General features: G+C 39.2%; 1 protein-coding gene across 5 annotated transcripts in view; it reads left to right on the forward strand.

Annotated features, from left to right (window-relative positions):
* LOC121292210 (serine/threonine-protein phosphatase 2A 56 kDa regulatory subunit gamma isoform) overlaps window positions 1–19,976 on the forward strand; it is a 153,807-nt gene that overhangs the window by 90,813 nt on the left and 43,018 nt on the right. For 4 of the 5 annotated variants that reach the window (XM_041213893.1, XM_041213894.1, XM_041213897.1 and 1 more), the window contains 4 exons: window positions 1,147–1,257; window positions 7,737–7,829; window positions 12,133–12,263; window positions 16,449–16,508. In XM_041213893.1, the coding sequence (XP_041069827.1) occupies window positions 1,147–1,257; window positions 7,737–7,829; window positions 12,133–12,263; window positions 16,449–16,508 (395 nt within the window). The remainder of the gene's footprint in view (window positions 1–1,146; window positions 1,258–7,736; window positions 7,830–12,132; window positions 12,264–16,448; window positions 16,509–19,976) is intronic. The other variant, XM_041213895.1, reaches the window with a different exon arrangement.

Raw genomic sequence — 19,976 nt, forward strand, 5'->3', positions numbered from 1 at the left:
TAACTGGGTAGAATTTCGCTATTGGCTCCCCCCAATTGCTGTAAAATTGACTGATCCCCTGACAGTGTTAAAAAGTAATTATCAATATTTCTCCAAGGTTTCCACCAATCTTCTGTTAAAACTGCAGCCTGTATTGTGGCAAAATTGGTGTAAGGTTTTGGCTCAAAGTTTAAGGCAATGACACATTTTAATTTAGCAGTTCAATCACGTCACTACCTCATCTCAGTGTACATGGATATAAAATGAAGGCAGGAGTAAACTCACGTGGGACAATTCCATCCTTTGCTGGCTAAATCATCCTACAATCACTGCTATTTGGGCTAGATGATGAAGTCAGTTCTGTTGAAGGGTCATGAGGACCCGAAACGTCAACTCTTTTCTTCTCCGCTGATGCTGCCAGACCTTCTGAGTTTTTCCAGGTAATTCTGTTTTTGTTTTGGATTTCCAGCATCCGCAGTTTTTTTGTTTTTAGATAATGAAGTAACCCAGCAAGAAGTCAACACTTTTATTTGGGTGGGGGCCATGGGGGAAGAGTTTGGAAAGAGAGAGGAAATTGATATGTAGAAAAATATGTTTGTTATACTCTCAATCATATTAGCTTTAATCATATTTTGCTGAAAGATGTCCTTGGGCTTTTTGAACAGTTTTCATTTTAAAATTTGGCTTTTCATAAATTTAAAAGATTCACTAAAATAGTTCTCCCAAAGATTGGGGCTTAGTGGTCCAAGCTGGCTACATTTTCCACTTTCCATTTTACTCAAAATAGTTTAAAAAGGCAATTTTTTAATCACAGAGATAAAAACAAAAAACTGCAGATGCTGGAAATCCAAAACAAAAACAGAATTACCTGGAAAAATTCAGCAGGTCTGGCAGCATCAGCGGAGAAGAAAAGAGTTGACTTTTCGAGTCCTCATGACCCTTCAACAGAACTTTTTAATCAACACAGTGAATTAGGTCCTGCCTTTGTTGGAGTTTCACATGTGGCTTGTGTGCTATCAAAATTTTTAAAAATTGTGGATAGGCTGCAACGATATTTTTGAACTAGAATTAATCTTTAGAATTGTTAACTTTTCCAATGGTTCAACTATAGCAAACTTGATTTTTAACAAATGTAAAATACTGCTAATCTCTGGAATACCTTTTCAGTTTGCAGTGAACATGTTTCGAACATTACCACCGTCATCTAACCCCACAGGAGCAGAGTTTGACCCTGAAGAGGATGAACCAACACTGGAGGCTGCATGGCCTCATCTACAGGTACCAAATACTTATCTGTATTCAAACATTCTAATTCAGAGCTTATGATCTCATGAAAACCAGAGAAGAAAGCCTTATTTCTTAAATGAGATTTCCCTTTTTACATTTTTCTGTTGCTTTTCTTTTTCTTTTCTGTCGTTTGAAACCTTTTGTTGCTCAATTTCTTTAATTATTTACATACTGTGAAAATTTTGGCAGTATGAAAATTGTTATATTTTTGAAGGACTGCTTAAATGCATTCTGTGATGCGCCATGCATGAACTGTTGTTTAATTTCAAAAAATTGGTTTGTTTTCATGTTTCCTGTTCAATCAGCTGCTGAATACAACCGTGCATGGTTTCTCTGGCATGGGAAATTATCATGAAGCAGTGTCATTTTGAAAGCTTTGAAACACCATGTGACCATTTTGTTTAGGAGGTCTTTCCATGATGCAAATTAAGTATTGTTCTGGACCATGAACTGTTGGCACCAATTTATCTACGCACATGGAACAAAGCTTTTGTGTTTTCTGTTCTGTTACATTTTTTAAAACTGATGTACCAACGATTGTATTTGCACTCCAAATCTTGGCCTACTGAGACCAATGTCTGGCAAATTTTCCAAATAGACTTTGACCAACGTGAACATTTTGTTTCAATCTTGGAATTTCATGAAATTTTCACCGTGGCAAACAACTAGAATGCTTGGAAAAGGAGGCTTCCAGAAGTTGCAAATTGGTTCAAACTCAGCACACCATCTTGTTGTGATAGCCTTGTTTGCTGGAAGGTGATTCGAGTGGAAAGTATATCCGAGCTTGCTTCTTTCTAAGCATTGACAATTCCAAGATCTACATTCTTCAAGATAATTCCCTGCCAATCAAAAACAGGTTTGATTCAGATAGGGAGAAAGCAATTGAGAATGACATAGTGTATGCATGAACTTTTGCATTCTCAGAATGTGGTTTTCCTGACTCCAGTCAGATTGAGTTACCAATACTGAGGAACCCACCTACAATATATTGGAATGAATTTCATGCTGGTCGTTTCAACTTTTCGCAGACATTCTATAACATAAGCCTAATGTTACTGTCAGATTAGATCCTTAATTTTCTTTACCATTTCGTCAAGCAACTATGAGTATAAGACAAAAGACATCTGTTTCCAGTATTGTTCACCTAAGGATGCTACTGTGAGGTGCTAACTGTCTCCTTTTTGTCCTCATTATTCCTCTGTGAACATGGAATAATCAAAAGCTCAAGAAAACGGTCATTGGGTTTGAACAATTCCATCAAAGCCATTTTCTCAGTATTTCAGCTCAAACTGTGGGCCTTGTTACTTGGTTGCCACTTTTTATTTGCATGATGAGAGATGAGACCTGAACCACTTCCTCAAATTGGATCATCAACGAGCTAAAAACTGGCCTACAGGCTGAGGCAACTACTTTGAAGAGTATTGAAGATGAACCTGTAAATTAAATTTTTAATTTGTTTAAAGCTGATACTGGGTCAATGGTAAAGCCAAATATTAGGTCAGTGACCCAGGTGCAGATCAGGGATGTGAAAACCTTTAATATTCCTTCTAGCTATTATACCATCCAATCTTCAGCTACAGTGTCTCCATTGTCCCTCTCCTTTGTGAAGTCAAATGCAAAGTATTCATTTGATAACCATATATCTCCCCTCTTCTGGCACAGGTTTCCTTTTTGGTTTCCACTAGGCCCTACTCTGAGTAATCCTCTTGGTCTGTATGTACTTCTAAAACATCGTTGAGTTTTCCTTGCACGTATTTTTTCATACTCTCTCTTTTCTTTATAACTTTCCTTTTTAATTTCATCCCTGCATTTTTTTATACTCCTCTAGACTTTCTACAGCATTGAGCTCTGGGTATGTGGCATAAGCTCCCCTTTTTCGCGTTGACCTACTCTGTATGTTCTCTGACATCCAGGTAGATTCTAGATTTGGGAGTGTCACCCTCTTTGTGGATACATATTTGTCCTGAATCCTCCCCCTCTCCTCCTTGAATGATTCCCACTGCTCTGACATTGATTTCTCTTCAAGAAGCTGTTTCCAGGCCACACTTGTCAAACATCACAACTCAATAAAATTAACCTTCTCAATTTAGAATCTTTATACCTGGTCTGTCTTTAATATAATTACTTTAAACCTAACTGAATTATGATCACTCCCATCAAATGTCCTCCCGCCATGTCCCCAGCTTCATTTCTTAAAATTTAAGTCCAAAACTACTGCTTGTCTTGATACGTACTGGCCAACAGAAATTTAACAATTGTGGCCTTTACCTTTTGCACTGATATCCCAGCTGATATTAGGGTCGTTGAAATCACCTATTACCGTCCTGTAATTCAGCAATTTTTCTGCATACTTGCCCTTCTGTCTCCTTCTGACAGGCCTATAGTATGCTCCCAGAAGTGTGATGCCCTTTATTTTGTTAAGTTCAACTCATATATCATTTGATCCTTCTAGCATAGTGTCTCTCTTACAGCTGTGATTTTTTTTTTAAATCAATATTGTGACCCTGCTCTCTCCTTTTCGATGCTCCTCTTTATTCTGTCTGAAAACTCTGTAATCAGGAATCCTGAATTGCCATTGCTGCCCTTTAAGCCCTCTTTCAATAATAGGAGAAATTTGCAGGACAATGAAGAAAGGGTAGGAGAATAGGTCTGACTGAATTGTTTTTCAAAGAGCTGACACAGATAAGCTAGGCCAAATGGCCTCATGGCTATATCATCCAATTTCTATAACATTCATTAGTTTCTGATCATACGTTATTGATGCTACATTGGATGATTTAGGTGTTCTCACAAATCCCAGCATGAGTTGAAAGGGTAACAACAACTTGCATTTATATAATCCCTTTTTCTATATTAAAGTTCCAATGTGCTTCATAGAAGCATAACGGGTCATTAGGAGGGGAATCCAAACTTGCCAAAAAGGCTTTTAATGGAAGAGAAGGAGGTGAACTGATGGAGTTTAGGAAGGTAGTTGTGTAAAGTGGAGTCTGTTACTGAAGGCACGGGTGCCAATGATGAGCTGAAATGAGATACGCCAGAGGCTAGAGTAAAGAAAGAATATAATTTAAGAGGAAGTTGTGGCACTGGAGAAAATTGTATGGGGTAGGGCATCATTCTAAGAGAGCAGAAGATCAAAGACTGCCTAGGAGAGTATGAGTAATGGAATTTGAAGGTGAGAAACGTTGGAGATGGAAGCAAACGGTCTTTGTGACAGAGTTTACAGTTAGAAGCTCAGCTTGAATAGAGTATCCTGTTGCAAACAGTCTGGTTCTGTCTTAGGTAGTAAATGTGGAGGAGCATAATTGGTGATGAGGGCCAAAGGCCATAGCTCAAGAAGTAGTCTTAACCAAGTCTGGATGTCTGATGAGCAGTCATGCAGCCAGGAGATGATGGACGGTAGAGCTGGCTGTAATCAACATACAACTGGAAGCTGACCCCATGTGGTGATGGCACCAAGGGACCATATAAATGAGGAAGAGGCAGGGTCAAGGGTTTACCTTTATGGGATGACAAGAGAAGCCATTGATAGAGATGCTCCAGCTATTATTGATAGATAGTAGTGAAACCATGCAAAAACTGTCTCATCAACTTGAATGGAGGCATTGGAGATACTGCACAGAAAATAGAACATTTGGTCCAACTAGTCAGTCCTTTTTTTTTTTCATTCTTTCACAGGATGTGGGCGTTGCTGGTTAGGCCAGCATTTTTATTACCCATTCCTAATTGCCCTTGAGAAGATGGTGATGAGCTGCCTACTTGAACTGCTGCAGTCCATGTGGTGTAGGTACACCCACAATGTGGTTAGGGAGTGAGTTTCACGATTTTGACCCAGCAAAAATGAAGGATCAGTGATATAGTTCCAAGTCAGGATGGCATGTGATTTGGAGGGGAACTTGCAGGCGACAGGTGGTGGTGTTCCCATGCATTTGCTGTCCTTGTTCTTCTAGATGGTAGGGGTCATGGGTTTGGAAGGTGCTATTTTTGTTCTGCTCAAGCCTCTTCCTGTATTTGTTTGTCTAACTCTGCATAGCCCTCTGTACCTTTGCCTTCATGTACTTATCCGGCCTCTCCTTAAATGCTTTAATGCTGTTAACTTCAACTACTCCCATTGGTGACAAGTTGCACATTCTCATGACTCTCTTGTAAAGAAATTTCTTCTGATTTCCCTATTTGCTGCCTTGGTGACTGACTATCTTATTTTGAAAACCTTCAGTTTTACTCTTCCCCATAAGTGGAAACATTTGATCTCTGTCTACTCTCTCAAACCTTGATCATTTTAAAGACTTCTATTAGGTCATCCCAATTGATTGGCAATGTCAAATATATAGCAACAGTCAAAGTGGCAAAATAAGCAATGTTCACAGTTGAAGTATGTCATTAGTTATATTTGTTTGAATTAGTTCAATGCTGGGAAGGGTGACTATCTTATAGGAGGGATTCTTGGAAGAGATGGCATATATCTGGAATGTGATTACTCTATCAGGGACTCTGGGGAGACAAAGTTGAAGATGGGTTGGTAGTTTGTAGATCATATGAGGGAGTTTTTTTTTGAGAAAGGAAGTGATGGCAATTTTTAAAGTTTCAGGGTGGTGTTGGGGGACTACTGTGCATTGAAGGTGCCTGAGAGGAGGGGAAAATTTACATCATCTAGCATGGTGACCAGGCATGGAAATTGGTTAGTGCTTTAGTGGGATGCAGATCAAGTTACATTTCCTATGAATCTGAGGACATGGGGATGATAGAGAAACTACTGGTTCAGCATTAGAGTAGTGGGATACTGGGGGAAGGTTTGGCTTAGTGGGCAAGAGATGGGGAGAAGCAGCAGAAACAGATGACCTCTATTCATGTGGCAAATCCATGAGCTTCTCATCTGTTAAAGAAGGCAAGGGAGAGCGATATAAATTGACAGCCTGTGAAGAAAAGGAGTTTGATGTTGTCTTTACTCTAGGATCATCTGGAGGGCAATGGGTGAGCTATTTGATGGTGAAGACTGAGACTTCCATGTGGTCCACTTGAACCTGCCAGTGGATGCCTTAGCCAGTTGTGCATCAAGTGGTGAAATGTGTGTCAAATTTGAGGGATAGGAGAGAAAGATGTAGCAAGGTTGTGTAGAAACCTACTACTGCAAATTTCATGAGTCTAAATGGACCAAATTTTGCAGATAAGTACCTGAACAATGCATCCTATTAATATGCAAATTGATCAACATATTGTGACAAAGAAATGCCCTGAATTGAGGATTGTCAAAAGATTTGTGCCACACCACTGTTAGCTTTGTGAAAATGGCATCTTGTGCTTAACCTTCCTTTGATTTTCATCAAGTAGCTTATTGGCATGCTAATTGTCCATTAAACTTGTCACAGACTTAAGTCATTAACATTCTAAGTAAATTTAATGACTGCCAATAACCCCTGTTGCTCAAAGTGAACAATTATAAGTGTGGACTGGTTCCTTCCGGTTGTGAATTGTTTTAAGAGACTGTAAAAATGTCAAATTTTACAAAAGATTATTTTCCTTTCTGCCTCTTTTTTTCTCTCTGGAATCCAATCTTCCTATCCCTCCCTTCTTTTTATTTCTGATTTAATGAGGAATTCACCTGCCTTCTCAGTCCTCCTTCTCCTTTATTCCTCAATCCTTAGCTCTGGTCGGTTTGTCCCATTGCTCACCAAGGTTTTAGATGCCCAATTGCATTCACTGCAGCATTAAAATGTGGGGCCCAAACTCATCCATACCAAAAGGCTTGTATATCTCTGAAGCTAATCCTTTGTAAACTGAATCTAACCATTCATCTGTAATTAAAACAAAATCCCTCCAGATAAAGTAGAGAATAGTCCCAAAATTAAAATTTTAATTCAGTGGTTTGTTATTGAATGGCCCTATGTTGGACGTTAGTTGCATTTTGTTCCAAAAAAAATCACAGCATGGAACAACTGGCATTAATTGTTTTTTTTTTTTTACTGCAAATCAGTGTCCTACTCATAGCAGGAGATGACCCTGATGGTGGTGCAGTGGTAATGTTGCTGGACTGGTAATCCAAAGACCCACGCTAATCCTCTGGGGACCTGGGTTCAAATCCCACCATGGCAGCTGGTGGAATTTGAATTCGGTTAATAAATCTGGAATATAAAGTTAGCCTCCGCAGTGGTGATTCTGAAACTATCATTGATTGATATAAAAACCCAACAAGGTTCACTAATGGTTCATCAGGATTTTGACCTCTGCCTAGTTGCTGCAGGTTCAACAGCTGAGGATAAAGCACTTCCCAGTGGGTGGTGCAGGGGGGAGGGAATAAAAATAGTGGCAACTTGCCACTTGTACATGCCCTACGAGCCAGCTCAGCTGTGAATGGTATACAAGCAAGAGATTTAAAATTAGAACATGATTACATTTTTATTATCCCTTTAAGCAATGTAATGTGATCTTGGTAATCTATTAATGCTAATAAACTTTATTAAAATTTCTTTCTTCAGTTGGTGTATGAATTTTTCTTGAGGTTTCTAGAGTCTCCTGATTTTCAACCAAATATAGCAAAGAAGTACATTGACCAGAAATTTGTAATGCAGGTAAGCGAGATAACTAGCTGTTTGATCATTCAAAAGCAAAATCATTTGCTTTTTCCCTTCTAAAGTATCATGTTCATTTTTTAACATTTATAACCTGCAATGTAGATGGCAATACCTTCTTTGCATTTTCTAATTTTGTGGTATAGCATAACATTCTTGTTAATCAAACTGACCACATTAAATTGGATCATCTTTGGCATTAATTTCCATGATTTTTACTACTGATTGGTATGTGGTGATGGTCCAAACAAGATAAATCTTTTTGGTGCAGCAGATTCAGCAGTGATTGTTGCTGTACAGATTTGTGTGCATCTTTGTTGGTAATGGGATATATTGCTTCACATCATGGCTAACATTTGTAAATTTCAGTTGTAGAATTGTGATGCTAACTTCTGTGTTGTCCAAGTTGCAACACCATAAAGTGGTCTATAGAGACATAAGTGAGTGCAATGATGCAGTGAATATGCTGGTTAACCTTTAGCTTTTTTTCTTCATTTTTGAGGTGTAGTGCAAAGCGATAAGGAGCTCTTGCATTGTTTGCCTTTGAGTATAATTCAAACATAGTTTATCATTCTGAGATGCTCTAGATTCTCCTGAGGGAATGATGGGATGCTATATAAATATAAGTTTGTTCTTCCATAGAACATCTCAAAGTTTGTTATCTCAAGATAAGTAACATACCATAGATTGACCTGGAAAAACTCAGCAGGTCTGGCAGCATCGGCGGAGAAAAAAAGAGTTGACGTTTCTAGTCCTCATGACCCTTCAACAGAACTAGGTGAATCCAAGGAAGGGGTGAAATATAACCTGGTTTAAGGTGTGTGGGTGTGGGGGGAGAGAAGTGGAGGGGGGTGGTGTGGTTGTAGGGACAAGCAAGCAGTGATAGAAGCAGATCATCAAAAGATGTCACAGACAAAAGAAAAGAACACATAGGTGTTGGAGTTGGTGATATTATCTAAACGAATGTGCTAATTAAGAATGGATGCGAGGGTACCATCCATTCTTAATTAGCACATTCGTTTAGATAATATCACCAACTTCAACACCTATTTGTTCTTTTGTCTGTGACATATTTTGATGATCTGCTTCTATCACTGCTTTCTTGTCCCTACAACCACACCACCCCCCTCTACTTCTCTCCCACCCCCCCCCCACCCCCCCCCCCCAAAAAACCCCACACACACCTTAAACCAGCTTATATTTCACCCCTTCCTTGGATTCACCTAGTTCTGTTGAAGGGTTATGAGGACTCGAAATGTCAACTCTTTTCTTCTCCGCCGATGCTGCCAGACCTGCTGAGTATTTCCAGGTAATTCTGTTTTTGTTTTGGATTTCCAGCATCTGCAGTTTTTTTGTTTTTTGAACATACCATTGATTACTTTGAATGTGGTGCTCATTATGTTAGCAAACATGGCAACCATTTTAAACAAGGCAACAACCCATAAACAGCAGTTAATTTGCATTTGATACTGTTGTTTGAAGGGGAAATGATGGAAAGGACACTGGAAGATCTGCATACTTCTCTTCAAATTATGCCACGGGAACTCCTCATTAAACAGAAGTTTAGATACTTTCAGTACATGAGTCACTAGAGCATATGTTATAATAGAGGATTTAGCAATACTTTCAGTGCATTTAATTGTCTTGGGCAAGGAGTGGTTTGGATTCCTTAGTTATGCGAGGGTAAGTTAGTTGTATAGTTTATATGCATGAGGGTAAGGGATATTCTGGCAGGGCTGGGTGCATCCCATGTCAGTTGATGTCAGGGGCTTGAAGAAAGGGTTGTGGAGCTTCAGAAGGACAAAAATTGGTGTAGGTCCTTATTGCGGTTCTGCAGAGCAGTTACACTTGTACGATAAGCAGTTAGCCCTAGGATTAATCTGGTTGTGGATAGATAGGAAGTTCATCTATTACTTGCTCTGCTGGGCAAATGTACTGTGTGTGCACTTAAATCACAGTAGTTGCAAAAGGATGCTAGATTCTGCCACAAGTTGTGGAATTTTCTGGTGGTTAGGAGCAAGATTTGAACAAACTTGAGTAGGGGGGATTTCTTGCTCTGTCGGTTATGGGTTAAGTATAAAAACAAAAAAACTGCGGATGCTGGAAATCCAAAACAAAAACAGAATTACCTGGAAAAACTCAGCAGGTCTGGCAGCATCGGCGGAGAAGAAAAGAGTTGACGTTTCGAGTCCTCATGACCCTTCGACAGAACTTAAGTATGTATGGACTTATTCAGCTTTTGGTGTTTCCTTGAATGAACCTAGTTGGGGAAACTAGTCCAGGACATTTGAGAAGCTTGGAGGCCAGAATTGAGAGTATTTAATTTCAATTGAATGGTATCAGCATTGGAGTCTTTGTCTTTGTATGATGGTGTTTGTAGGTGGGTGGAGGCTTGTGTGGAGCATAAAGGCTGAACTTGGGCCAAATGACCTCTTTCTGTGCTGTATATTTTTAATGTAATTCTATGTAATTGTGGGTGATTTGAAAGATTCTAGGGTGAGTAACATTGGCATGTGGTAAATAGCTTTCATTTGAGATTAAGTGGTGAAAGTTCAATTTCTTGTGAAGCTACACTCCTGAGGCTGAGAAGAAAGCATAATATCTAGCAAAATCTGTTTACTTCCAATGGGAGTCACTGAGGATTGAACTTCTGGTTTTCTGATTTTATTGAATGCTTTATCAGTGCCTAATTTTGCACGATATATTTTTTATCCTGGCTTGTACCCCAGTGATAAGTATTTGATTTTGGTGCAGCAGTGTGTTATTGAGCACAAGCAGAGAGTAGACTGTTTAGCTGTTTCTAGTTCAGGGCGTTCTCAGCATTTAATTAAGTGGAGCTTTTGAGGGATTTCTTGTTGACATATTCTTTGTTCTGTGTGACGTGTAGGCTAATATGTGGCTTTTGAAGACCACTCTTCCATAATAATGCTGATATGGATTTAGGGCTTTCATTCTGAGGCAAAATGACTAAGTCAGGTACGTTCTGAATTTCAAGTCAAGAAGGAAAGGGTCGATGTGCCAGTGCCTTGGGGTGGAGAGTGGATTTGGTTCCTAAGGAGCTGGCCTGTTCCTGTGGGTTGCTGGGTAGTTTTAGTGGACATCTGTGCAGCAGTTACATTGTTTTACGGGTTGAATTTTGATAGATATGTTTGTTCCGTGTAGCCAACTGATTTGCTGGGTTTTCTGGTGCCAGGACAGCTTTTGAGCAAATATACGCCATGGGATATTTAATCAGAGCAGGCAGACTGAGCTCACCTAAATAATGAACCTCTGGTGATGTAACACTTTCAGTACTGTACTAGAGTGTCAGCCTAGATTAGGAGCTCAGGTCCTGCAGTGGGCTGGAATCCACAACATTCTGATTCAGAGATGAAAGTGCTACCAACTAAGCAGAAATTGCATCTGATTTCTGAAGCAGCTATTGTTTGAAGTATGGATTGGGAAGGCCATTCAATCCACTGAGCCATTGTTAACCGACACTGTCATTTATTTCAATACATGCATCTGATTTATTTATCGCCTGACAGTGAATAACCAGGTGAAATTTGAGAAAATTTTGAAATTTCCACCAAAGTCAAAGTTAACCTAAGAAAATTCTTGCATGTCACCAATATCACCATCAATATTTCAACAGTTTTATCCCAGTGCCCCAATACTGAACTGTGTATAATAAAAATATTTGATCTGCCTCTAATATTGCAATTTGAGCTTAATCTCTCACTAATTTTTTTTTTGTTATTTAAAGGAGTTCATTGGCATAGTATTAACCTCTTTTGTTCAGAGTCTATAGTGCATCCTCAATTGTGTGGATGGGTAATGCTCTTCTAATCTCTACTCTGGCTTACCAGTGTTTTCAGCATTTAAAAACTTTTGTTCACCGATTGCAAACAAACCAAATGCTGGCTTCTCTTGCTAAGGATTTTCACTTTGTCAAAAGCACAAAACCCAAATAGTCTCTGATTGCAGCCCTACTTCTAAGTTATCATTTTAAGTTTGGTTTAATCATGCCAATACAGATATTTAAACAATCAATTCACATCAACTGGATGCGCCTGATTCCTTTATCATTCTAGCTCACCTAAATTTGGCCATGTAATTTGGTGTGATTGAGAGAAAAGTGATATCGTGTGAAGAAAATGAGAAGCAAAATAGCCCTCTGAAGTGTCATTACAGTCCACCTCGAAAGCCGATATTGCCTACTCTGTTTACGATTGCCAACCTCTGTAGTCATACTGTAACTCTTATCTGGCTAGGTTATGCATAACTTTCAATCCAATTTCTAATTTTTTTTTGTTTTCAACAGCTGTTAGAACTATTTGACAGTGAAGATCCACGTGAAAGAGACTTTTTGAAAACAACCCTGCATCGCATCTATGGAAAATTTTTGGGCCTAAGAGCTTATATCCGAAAACAAATCAATAATATATTTTATAGGTGTGTAGACATAAAGCTTTTGCGTAAATTTGCATCTCGTAGTTTTTTGATTAGTAATGGGGAGTCCAGCATGTTGTAATTTTTAAACCAGAATGTCAATTATTTTGAATTTGTAAGAAATGCAGGTAAGGAAAGTTATTCATCCCATGTTAGCTTATCTGTCCAGAAATCCCATATGTGGTCTTCCTTCCCCTCACCATTACAATGTTGAATTGTTCATTAAATAATTCCAGGGTTTTCATTTCAATGTCGTCTTCACTCAAGTCCTAAATGTACCTTCTACAGTTTGAGCTTCTTGTTCTGCTCATGGTTTAGCCTCCAAAGATTTCCTGTATTTACATTTTCAACACAATTATCATCATAAACCTCTATATAGCCATCTTTCAAGATTCGAAAGCCCCAGCCTCTTATGCCTCGGTCCTCCAGCACTAGAAATCAGCCTAGTGTCTCTTGTAATTTTCTTCCGAGGCTTCAGTAACTCATTTGCCTCTTGGTGGCCAGAATTGTATAAAGTACTCATACATAGCATGATCTGACCAGAGCATCATACACTTTGTCTATGACTTTCACTTTTATCCTAGGAATGTGGGCAATGCAAGGCCACATTTATTGCCCATCTCTGATTACACTGAGGTGTTAGTGGACTTTTTCCTTGAACAACAACAGCCATTATAATGATTGTGCCCTCACAAATGGTGGATAGGGTATTCCAGGATACTGATGCCGCAGCAATATGCATGCAAGTTGGAATGTGGCTTGGAGGCAGTGGTCTTCCCGCTACATTGTTACTTTTATTAACCAACAGTAGAGGTTACAGGAGAGAGAAATCTTGTGTATTGCAGCTACAGTGCACCAATAGTGGATATTGGCAGGCACTGATCAACAAGCAGTTCTGTGTTGTATGATGTTGACCTTCTTGAGTATTATTGCAGCTGTTCTTGACCAGATGGGTGATAATATTCCATCACATTCTTAACTAGACAGGTAGATGTGGAGAGGCTTTAAGGGATTCAAGCGGTGCATCACTCACTGCACTTGTGACGACTGTCCTTATGGCTAGTCTGGTTGTTTCTGGTCACTGGTGGCTTTAAGGTGGTGATGCCATTGAAGGTCATGAGAGAACAGTTATACTTCCTCTTGTTTGAGATGGTCATTACCTAGCACTTGGGTTGATGAGCAGTGTTGCACCCTAAGCCTGAATGCTATCCAGGCCCTGGCAAAGACTGCTTTCATATTGGAAGAGTTGTGACTAGAGCTGAACATCATGAAATCAACTTTATTATGGATCAAAAGTCATTTAATGGAACAGGTGAAATGACTGGGTGAAGGACACTAGCCTGAGGAACTCCTGCATTAGCGTCCTGGGGCTGTGATGACAGCCTCCGACAACCATGAAAAGCTTTCTTTGCATTAGTAAGACACTAGTCACAGTAGGGTTTTCCTCTTACTCCCATTGATATCAGTTTTGCTAGAGTCCTTGGGTGGCAAACTTGGTCAAATGCTGTTGAGGACAATTACTTGGTTCTCCCCTCTGGCATCCAGCTCTTGCGCCCATGTCTGGGTTAAGGCTTTGATGAGATCTAAAACAGAATGATTCAGGCAGCAATTAAACTGAAAATCCTGCAGGATATTGGGGAGCGGTGTAACTTGATGGCACTATTGTTGACTTCTTCTATTGCTTTACTGATTGAGAAGGCTGTTAAGGTGTTAATTGGTCAGTTGAAATTTATCCTACTTTTTTATGAATTATAGGACATACCGAGACAGTTCTTAACATGGAGTAGATACCAGTGTCATAACTGTATTGGAACTGAATAGGACATGTAGCCTTTGCTGTGTTCAGTGCAGTGAGTTCCTTAATGTGGTATGAAGTGAACTGAATTGACTATACCTCGGTATTTATGAAGGAACCTTCAGAAGGAAGCTGGGTAGGATTATCCACTCAAAGATAAATGCAAGCACTTCAGCCTTGTTATTTTGAACTCAAATCCTGGGCTCCACTTTGAGAATATTCATGAGGCCATCCCTTGTTAGTTGCCTGGTTGTTCACCATAATTCTTGACCCAATGTGATATCACTACAGAGCCTTGCTCTGATCTATTGGTTGTGGAACTACTTAGCTGTTTCTGTTGCCTGAAATTTTTGGTGTTTGGCACACAGATGACATTATGTAGTAACTTTTTTAATTTCATGAGTTATCCTAAGCCATGCATAGTGCTCCTGGTACATTTTCCTACACTGCATTGAACTATGGTCTCCTGGCTTGATTGTGATCAAGGATTGAGGGATGTGGCAGGTCAAACTGTGGTGTTATTCTGTTCACTTACAGCTTCTCATACCCAATTTGGACCTAGGTCTTTCCTTAGATTTGTCCCACTTAGCATGAAGGCAGTATCATACAATGAAGACAAAATTATGCCTTCTGGCACCGTGTGGTGGACACTTCTGATAATACTGTCAGATGCATCTGTGACAAATTGGTTGAGGGTTGGTTCCCTCAGGCATAGCCTGAGAACTGTGCCCTTCCGGACTCTGTGGTGGTCCAATCAAGTTATTCTTGGTGATGAACATGGGAGTCCCATACCCGGAGTGCATTTTGTGACCTTGTGTTTTTCTGATTGCCTTCCAAGTATGTTCAGTGTGAAGGAGAGCTGATCCATCATTTAAGGAAGTGTGGTTGGTGATTAGCTGAAGTTTTCTCTGACTTAGTTTTGCCTTGAAGCCATGATATTTCATGGAATCCAGAGTTAATGTTGACTATTTGTTTTGCCACACTCACCAGGCTGTACCTTCACATCTGTTGGGTAAGAACATGATCAGGGAAACTGGTCAGTAGATATGATTCTAAGAGTAAGTTGTATTGGGATGTTCCTTCACCAGTCCATGGGATTGCTCTCCCATTAGCGAATGGGACTTTTCAGCATTGATCAGGGTAGGATTGTTCTACTTTTATCCTAATACAGCACTGTTAAATTCTCTTATTTTTTTAACTTTGTTGTGATGTTTCACATGTGCTCTGATGGCATCCAGCTCTACTTCACCACCACCCCTCTATACCCCTCCACTGATTGTCCAAAATCCAATACTGGATGACCAGAAATTTCTTCCAATTAAATTTAGTTGCCGTGGTCAGCGTTGGAACAAACTACAAATTGCAGGTGGACATTAATAAACTTGCAGAATGAACCAATAGTTGTCAAATGAAGTTCAACACTGATAAATGTGAGGTAGGAAGAATAGGGTGGTCACTTAATACTTGTAAGGTGCAAGTCTAGGTGGGGTAGAGGAACAGAGAGATCTCAGAATCCAAATACATCAAACTCTAAATAGATAAATAATTGAACCAGTATCAAAGCTTGGTTAGGTCACACTCTCAGTACTGTTTGCAGTTCTGGTCACTATATTATAAAAAGCATATAGAGGTACTGAAGAGGGTGTAGAGAATATTTACAAGGATGGTAGCAGAAATGTGTGGGTATACATAGGAAAGAATTGACAGGCTGGGTTACTTCTTCTTTGAAAAAAGAAAGCTGCAGGGTGACCTAATAAAGGTCTTTAAAATTATGAAAAGTTTTGATAGAGTGGATTCAGAGAGAGTGTTTTTTTTCTTGTGGGAAAGGGCATAACTTGAGGCCATCAATATAAGATAATCACCAAGAAATCCAATAGGGAATTCAGAAGAAACTTCTTCATCCAAAGAGTGGTGAGAATGTGGGACTTGCTACCATAGGGAGTGGGTGAAATGAATAGTATAGATGCATTTAAGGGGAAACTTGGCAGAGGAAGAAAGGAATAGAAGATAACAATGGTAGATTTAGATGTGAAAAGATGGGGGAAAGCTCAAGCGGAGCATGACCAAGCTTTTGCTCATTATATGGCTCAGTATTGTACTTATAATGTCCCTGTGAGAAACACCTTGGGACATTCTGTTAAAGGTGTTATATTATTGCAACATGTTCACAACTGGGTAACTTTCCAGGCAACTAATAATTAATTTCAGTTTCACCACTTGCCGTGTGTGATTTGAACTCGTGACCTCTGGGCTAAAGTTAGTACTATACCATATAAACTAAATGACCTTATCCTACCTAATTCAGTATTATTCTGGCTTTTAAATTTAGTTGATAGGCTTAAGTATTCTAACAGCTTTCTGAATATTATATTGTAATTCTTTATTCATCCTAGGTTTATTTATGAAACCGAACATCACAATGGTATAGCAGAACTGTTGGAAATTTTGGGAAGGTGAGTATTTGCTATTTTCTTTCATAATTCAAATGTGTCTAAACTGCTTAAAATTGTCATAATTAGCATTAATATGCTTTTATTTTTCATAAGAATGGTCCGTTTCAGTATCACTATGACTACCAGAGAGAGTACATGGTTTTGATCATGGCTTGTTTGAGAAGAAGGTTTTAAAAATAGGTCTGTGGTATATCTAGAGGAAATGTAACTAGGTTGCATGTACTGTTTTGCTCCCATGTGGTAATGCATTTGAACTTATACGTGCCTGTCATGAGGTTTATTATTTCAGTAGGTGTTTGCATTAACAAAGATCTTGGACCTGTAATCTGCACTTGAATGTAGATAAGATCTTTAAGAGCACTAACTATACAATTCAGCTAAAGCAGCAAATAGATGCATTATATTTAATGCAGAAGTAGTCAAGAATTATGAAAGTCACAGGAAATGTGTGATTTTAGAACCTTTAAAAATGATAAAGTGCTGCTTAACAATAGTGGAGAATGTATTCTGGCTGGTTTAGAAATACTTTATAAATTTAAGTTTACGAGTAACAGTTTAGAAAATTACCTCAGGAAAAGAGCATGTGCTGACTTGGGGGAGGAAGAGGGAGGAAAAAGTTGGGTTTGGTATAACTCAGCAACAAAAGAAAAAGAACTCTGGATTCAAAAAATAACACTTGAAAATATAATTTCAAATCCATTTTACTGCTTTCGAATTTTGTACCATTTTATATTCCTTGGGTATAGAATCAAACATTAAATACATTAGCCAAATATTCTCAACACACTATTATGTACGTTCTTCAGAACTCCATCTGGTATTAAGAAACCATTTAAAAGTCTGCTTTTTATTCTCAATTCCTTTTGAAGAAAGCTGTTTCCTTGTTCTAGAAACCCAGAGTCTCTGGCCATACTACCCTCTGATCCAAAGGAGAGACATTTTTCTATGGAATCAATTTGCCACCTGCAGCTTTAAGAGAATCACAGTTCAGTCATTTTAGTACAAACAAAATTGGAAGCCATGCTTCTGTCTGATATTTTGCCATAACTAGTTACTTATATTGTAGGAACCAATTTCATACCAATGCTGGCATATGGCTAAATTGAATGATAAATCCCAGAAGGAATGAACATTCCTAATATTTTCAAATTAGTCACCTGATCTAATGTCAGAGGTGCAAAAACATGTAATTTTCTTTGAAATAAGGAAAGAACATCATCATTTTAAATAGAAATAGAAAACACTGAAAATACTCAGGCCAACCGCATCTGTGAAGAAGGAAGCACAGTTAACTTTTCAGGTCGATGATCCTTCATCAGAACTGGAAGAAGTTGTAACAGGTTTTAAACAAGTGCAGAGGGAGGGAAAGAAAGAACAAAAGGCAAGGCCCAATTAGATGGAAGGCAGTGAGAATAAATGACAAAAGGTATGATAATGCAAGACAAAGTGAGTGGTAATAGTTGAAACGTAAGATGGACTTTGTTCCTTTCTTCCCTCTCCCTTTCCCTGCATCCATACTTGTTTAAAACCTGTTCCATCCTCAGCACTTTCCAGTTCTAATGAAAGTTTTATGATGCATTCAAAACAGGATACTATATTTTACAAAACTTTCTAGTCCAGTAGTGGTAAGCCAACGTTGTAAAGAAATAAAAGGTGTGTACTCTCTCTCACTGCTGCTACATATCTGAAATCACCCAATGGATCTAAAGGGAACTGAAGGTCATTTCATGTAATTATTACCAGCAATTACTTATGAATGGAGAGAAAAGTCATTCAGCTTTCACCCGCATAACACATTGGTTTCCCTTAGTGCAGATAGGCGATCAACCAACAGTTGCGAAAATAGGAATGAGGTTATCACCATCTTCTGTTCTTGCCTGCATAAAAGTCGGTGCATTTCTAGAAGTCATTTAATTGTGCTAAGTATGTTGAGATGATTTGAAATAAAAGATAGCAATAAAAATGCAAGTATATGTATCAACATCACGTAATTATACCAATGTGCAGGTGGAGATTGGTTCCCTGTTCACTGTGTTTCATGTGCACCATAAGGGCGATGCTGTTAACTGGCATTTATTGCTGAATACACACATTTCCCAAAAAATGATGAGATTTAGGGCTGTAAGTTGCCAATTATAAATTATAATATACTTGAGGTTTGCTGAAAGACAAGCTGTCGAAGCCTTTAGCCTTGCACTCAACAGGACAGATTCACAAGAGTACTAATCGGGGACAATTTATATTGCACAAGAGAGTACTGATTGGTTGGCAAGTGGACTCCGCTAGAGGTGTTGCCATGGCGAAAGCACCAAGGAGCAGTTAACTGCCAAGCTTTTATTTAAATTAAAACCAGGCATGTTGACTCTTGGCTAAGGCGTTGCCATGGGGAATGAGCCAGGGAATGACTGTCCCCCAAGCTTTTGTTCAGTTGAAAAAGGTGCAAAGTGTGGACATGTTCCTTCTGTCAGCAAAGGCAGGGTCCTGTATGTGAATATATAGTGTCTAGTGTACACAAGTGAGCCATACTGTGAGCTGTGAATTACACGGACCAATCAGGATTGCTTAGCAAGTGTCATCCAATCGCAGAATCAGATCGAATGTTGGACAGTATATTTTGAGTTTTGCAAGCACGGGCTGGTTGGTTTGGTCAGTACTTGCCTGTTGCGAACAGCCAAATGGACGTGCTGTTTGATATGATTCACCAGTCATTGGGATGTATGGTCTGCAACTAGCATCACCCTGGCACTGAAATTCATATACCACATTATTCATTTGTGTGATAGGCAGAACAGCTTTTTGGCTTGATGGCAGCATCTTGTTAGTGGAGAATACCACTCATGTTGCTACTGCGTCGTAGTAGTGTGAAATGGCTGGTTTCACCTGATGTTCAAATTTGAGATGCCTTGCCCTCCAGGGTAACCTAAGGTAGACTGGGCACTTTTCAGGACCGAAAGTGATGGTCTTAGTTCCAATTGCACATCAAACAGTGAGTTATGATCTGATCAGGCTAGCCATTATCCCACAGAATGGCTTTGCTGTGCCCTATTTCAGCATCAAGCTTGCATGGTGAGCAAATGGCTTGCATCCTATTTATGAGGTTGCCAATAAGGCCAATCTTACAGCAGTGGAACTGTAGGAATGCATATATTGACCAGTGAAGGTAGGCTTGTAGTAGACAATGGTAAAGAATGCATTGGCAGATTTCTCATTGATTTCTCATGACTGCTCCATTTCAAAGGTGAATTTGAGCCAAGATGGAGCCCATTAAAGTGTTTAAGGAAATGTGTGATGTAGCTGTAGATTCAAATATAGCAAATGTACCATCTACATATCGGAAATATGAATGGAGTAAGAGGTCCAGTGTCATTCCATCGACAATGTGTTTCCCATGGGAACCAACAAAGATGTTTGCAAGAGCTGGGCCTAGAAGGGGTCCCATGGCAACACTATCTATTTGGGCATACATGA

This window comes from Carcharodon carcharias, chromosome 20 (genome assembly GCF_017639515.1).
Source record: "Carcharodon carcharias isolate sCarCar2 chromosome 20, sCarCar2.pri, whole genome shotgun sequence".
NCBI classification, from domain to species: Eukaryota; Metazoa; Chordata; class Chondrichthyes; order Lamniformes; family Lamnidae; genus Carcharodon; species Carcharodon carcharias.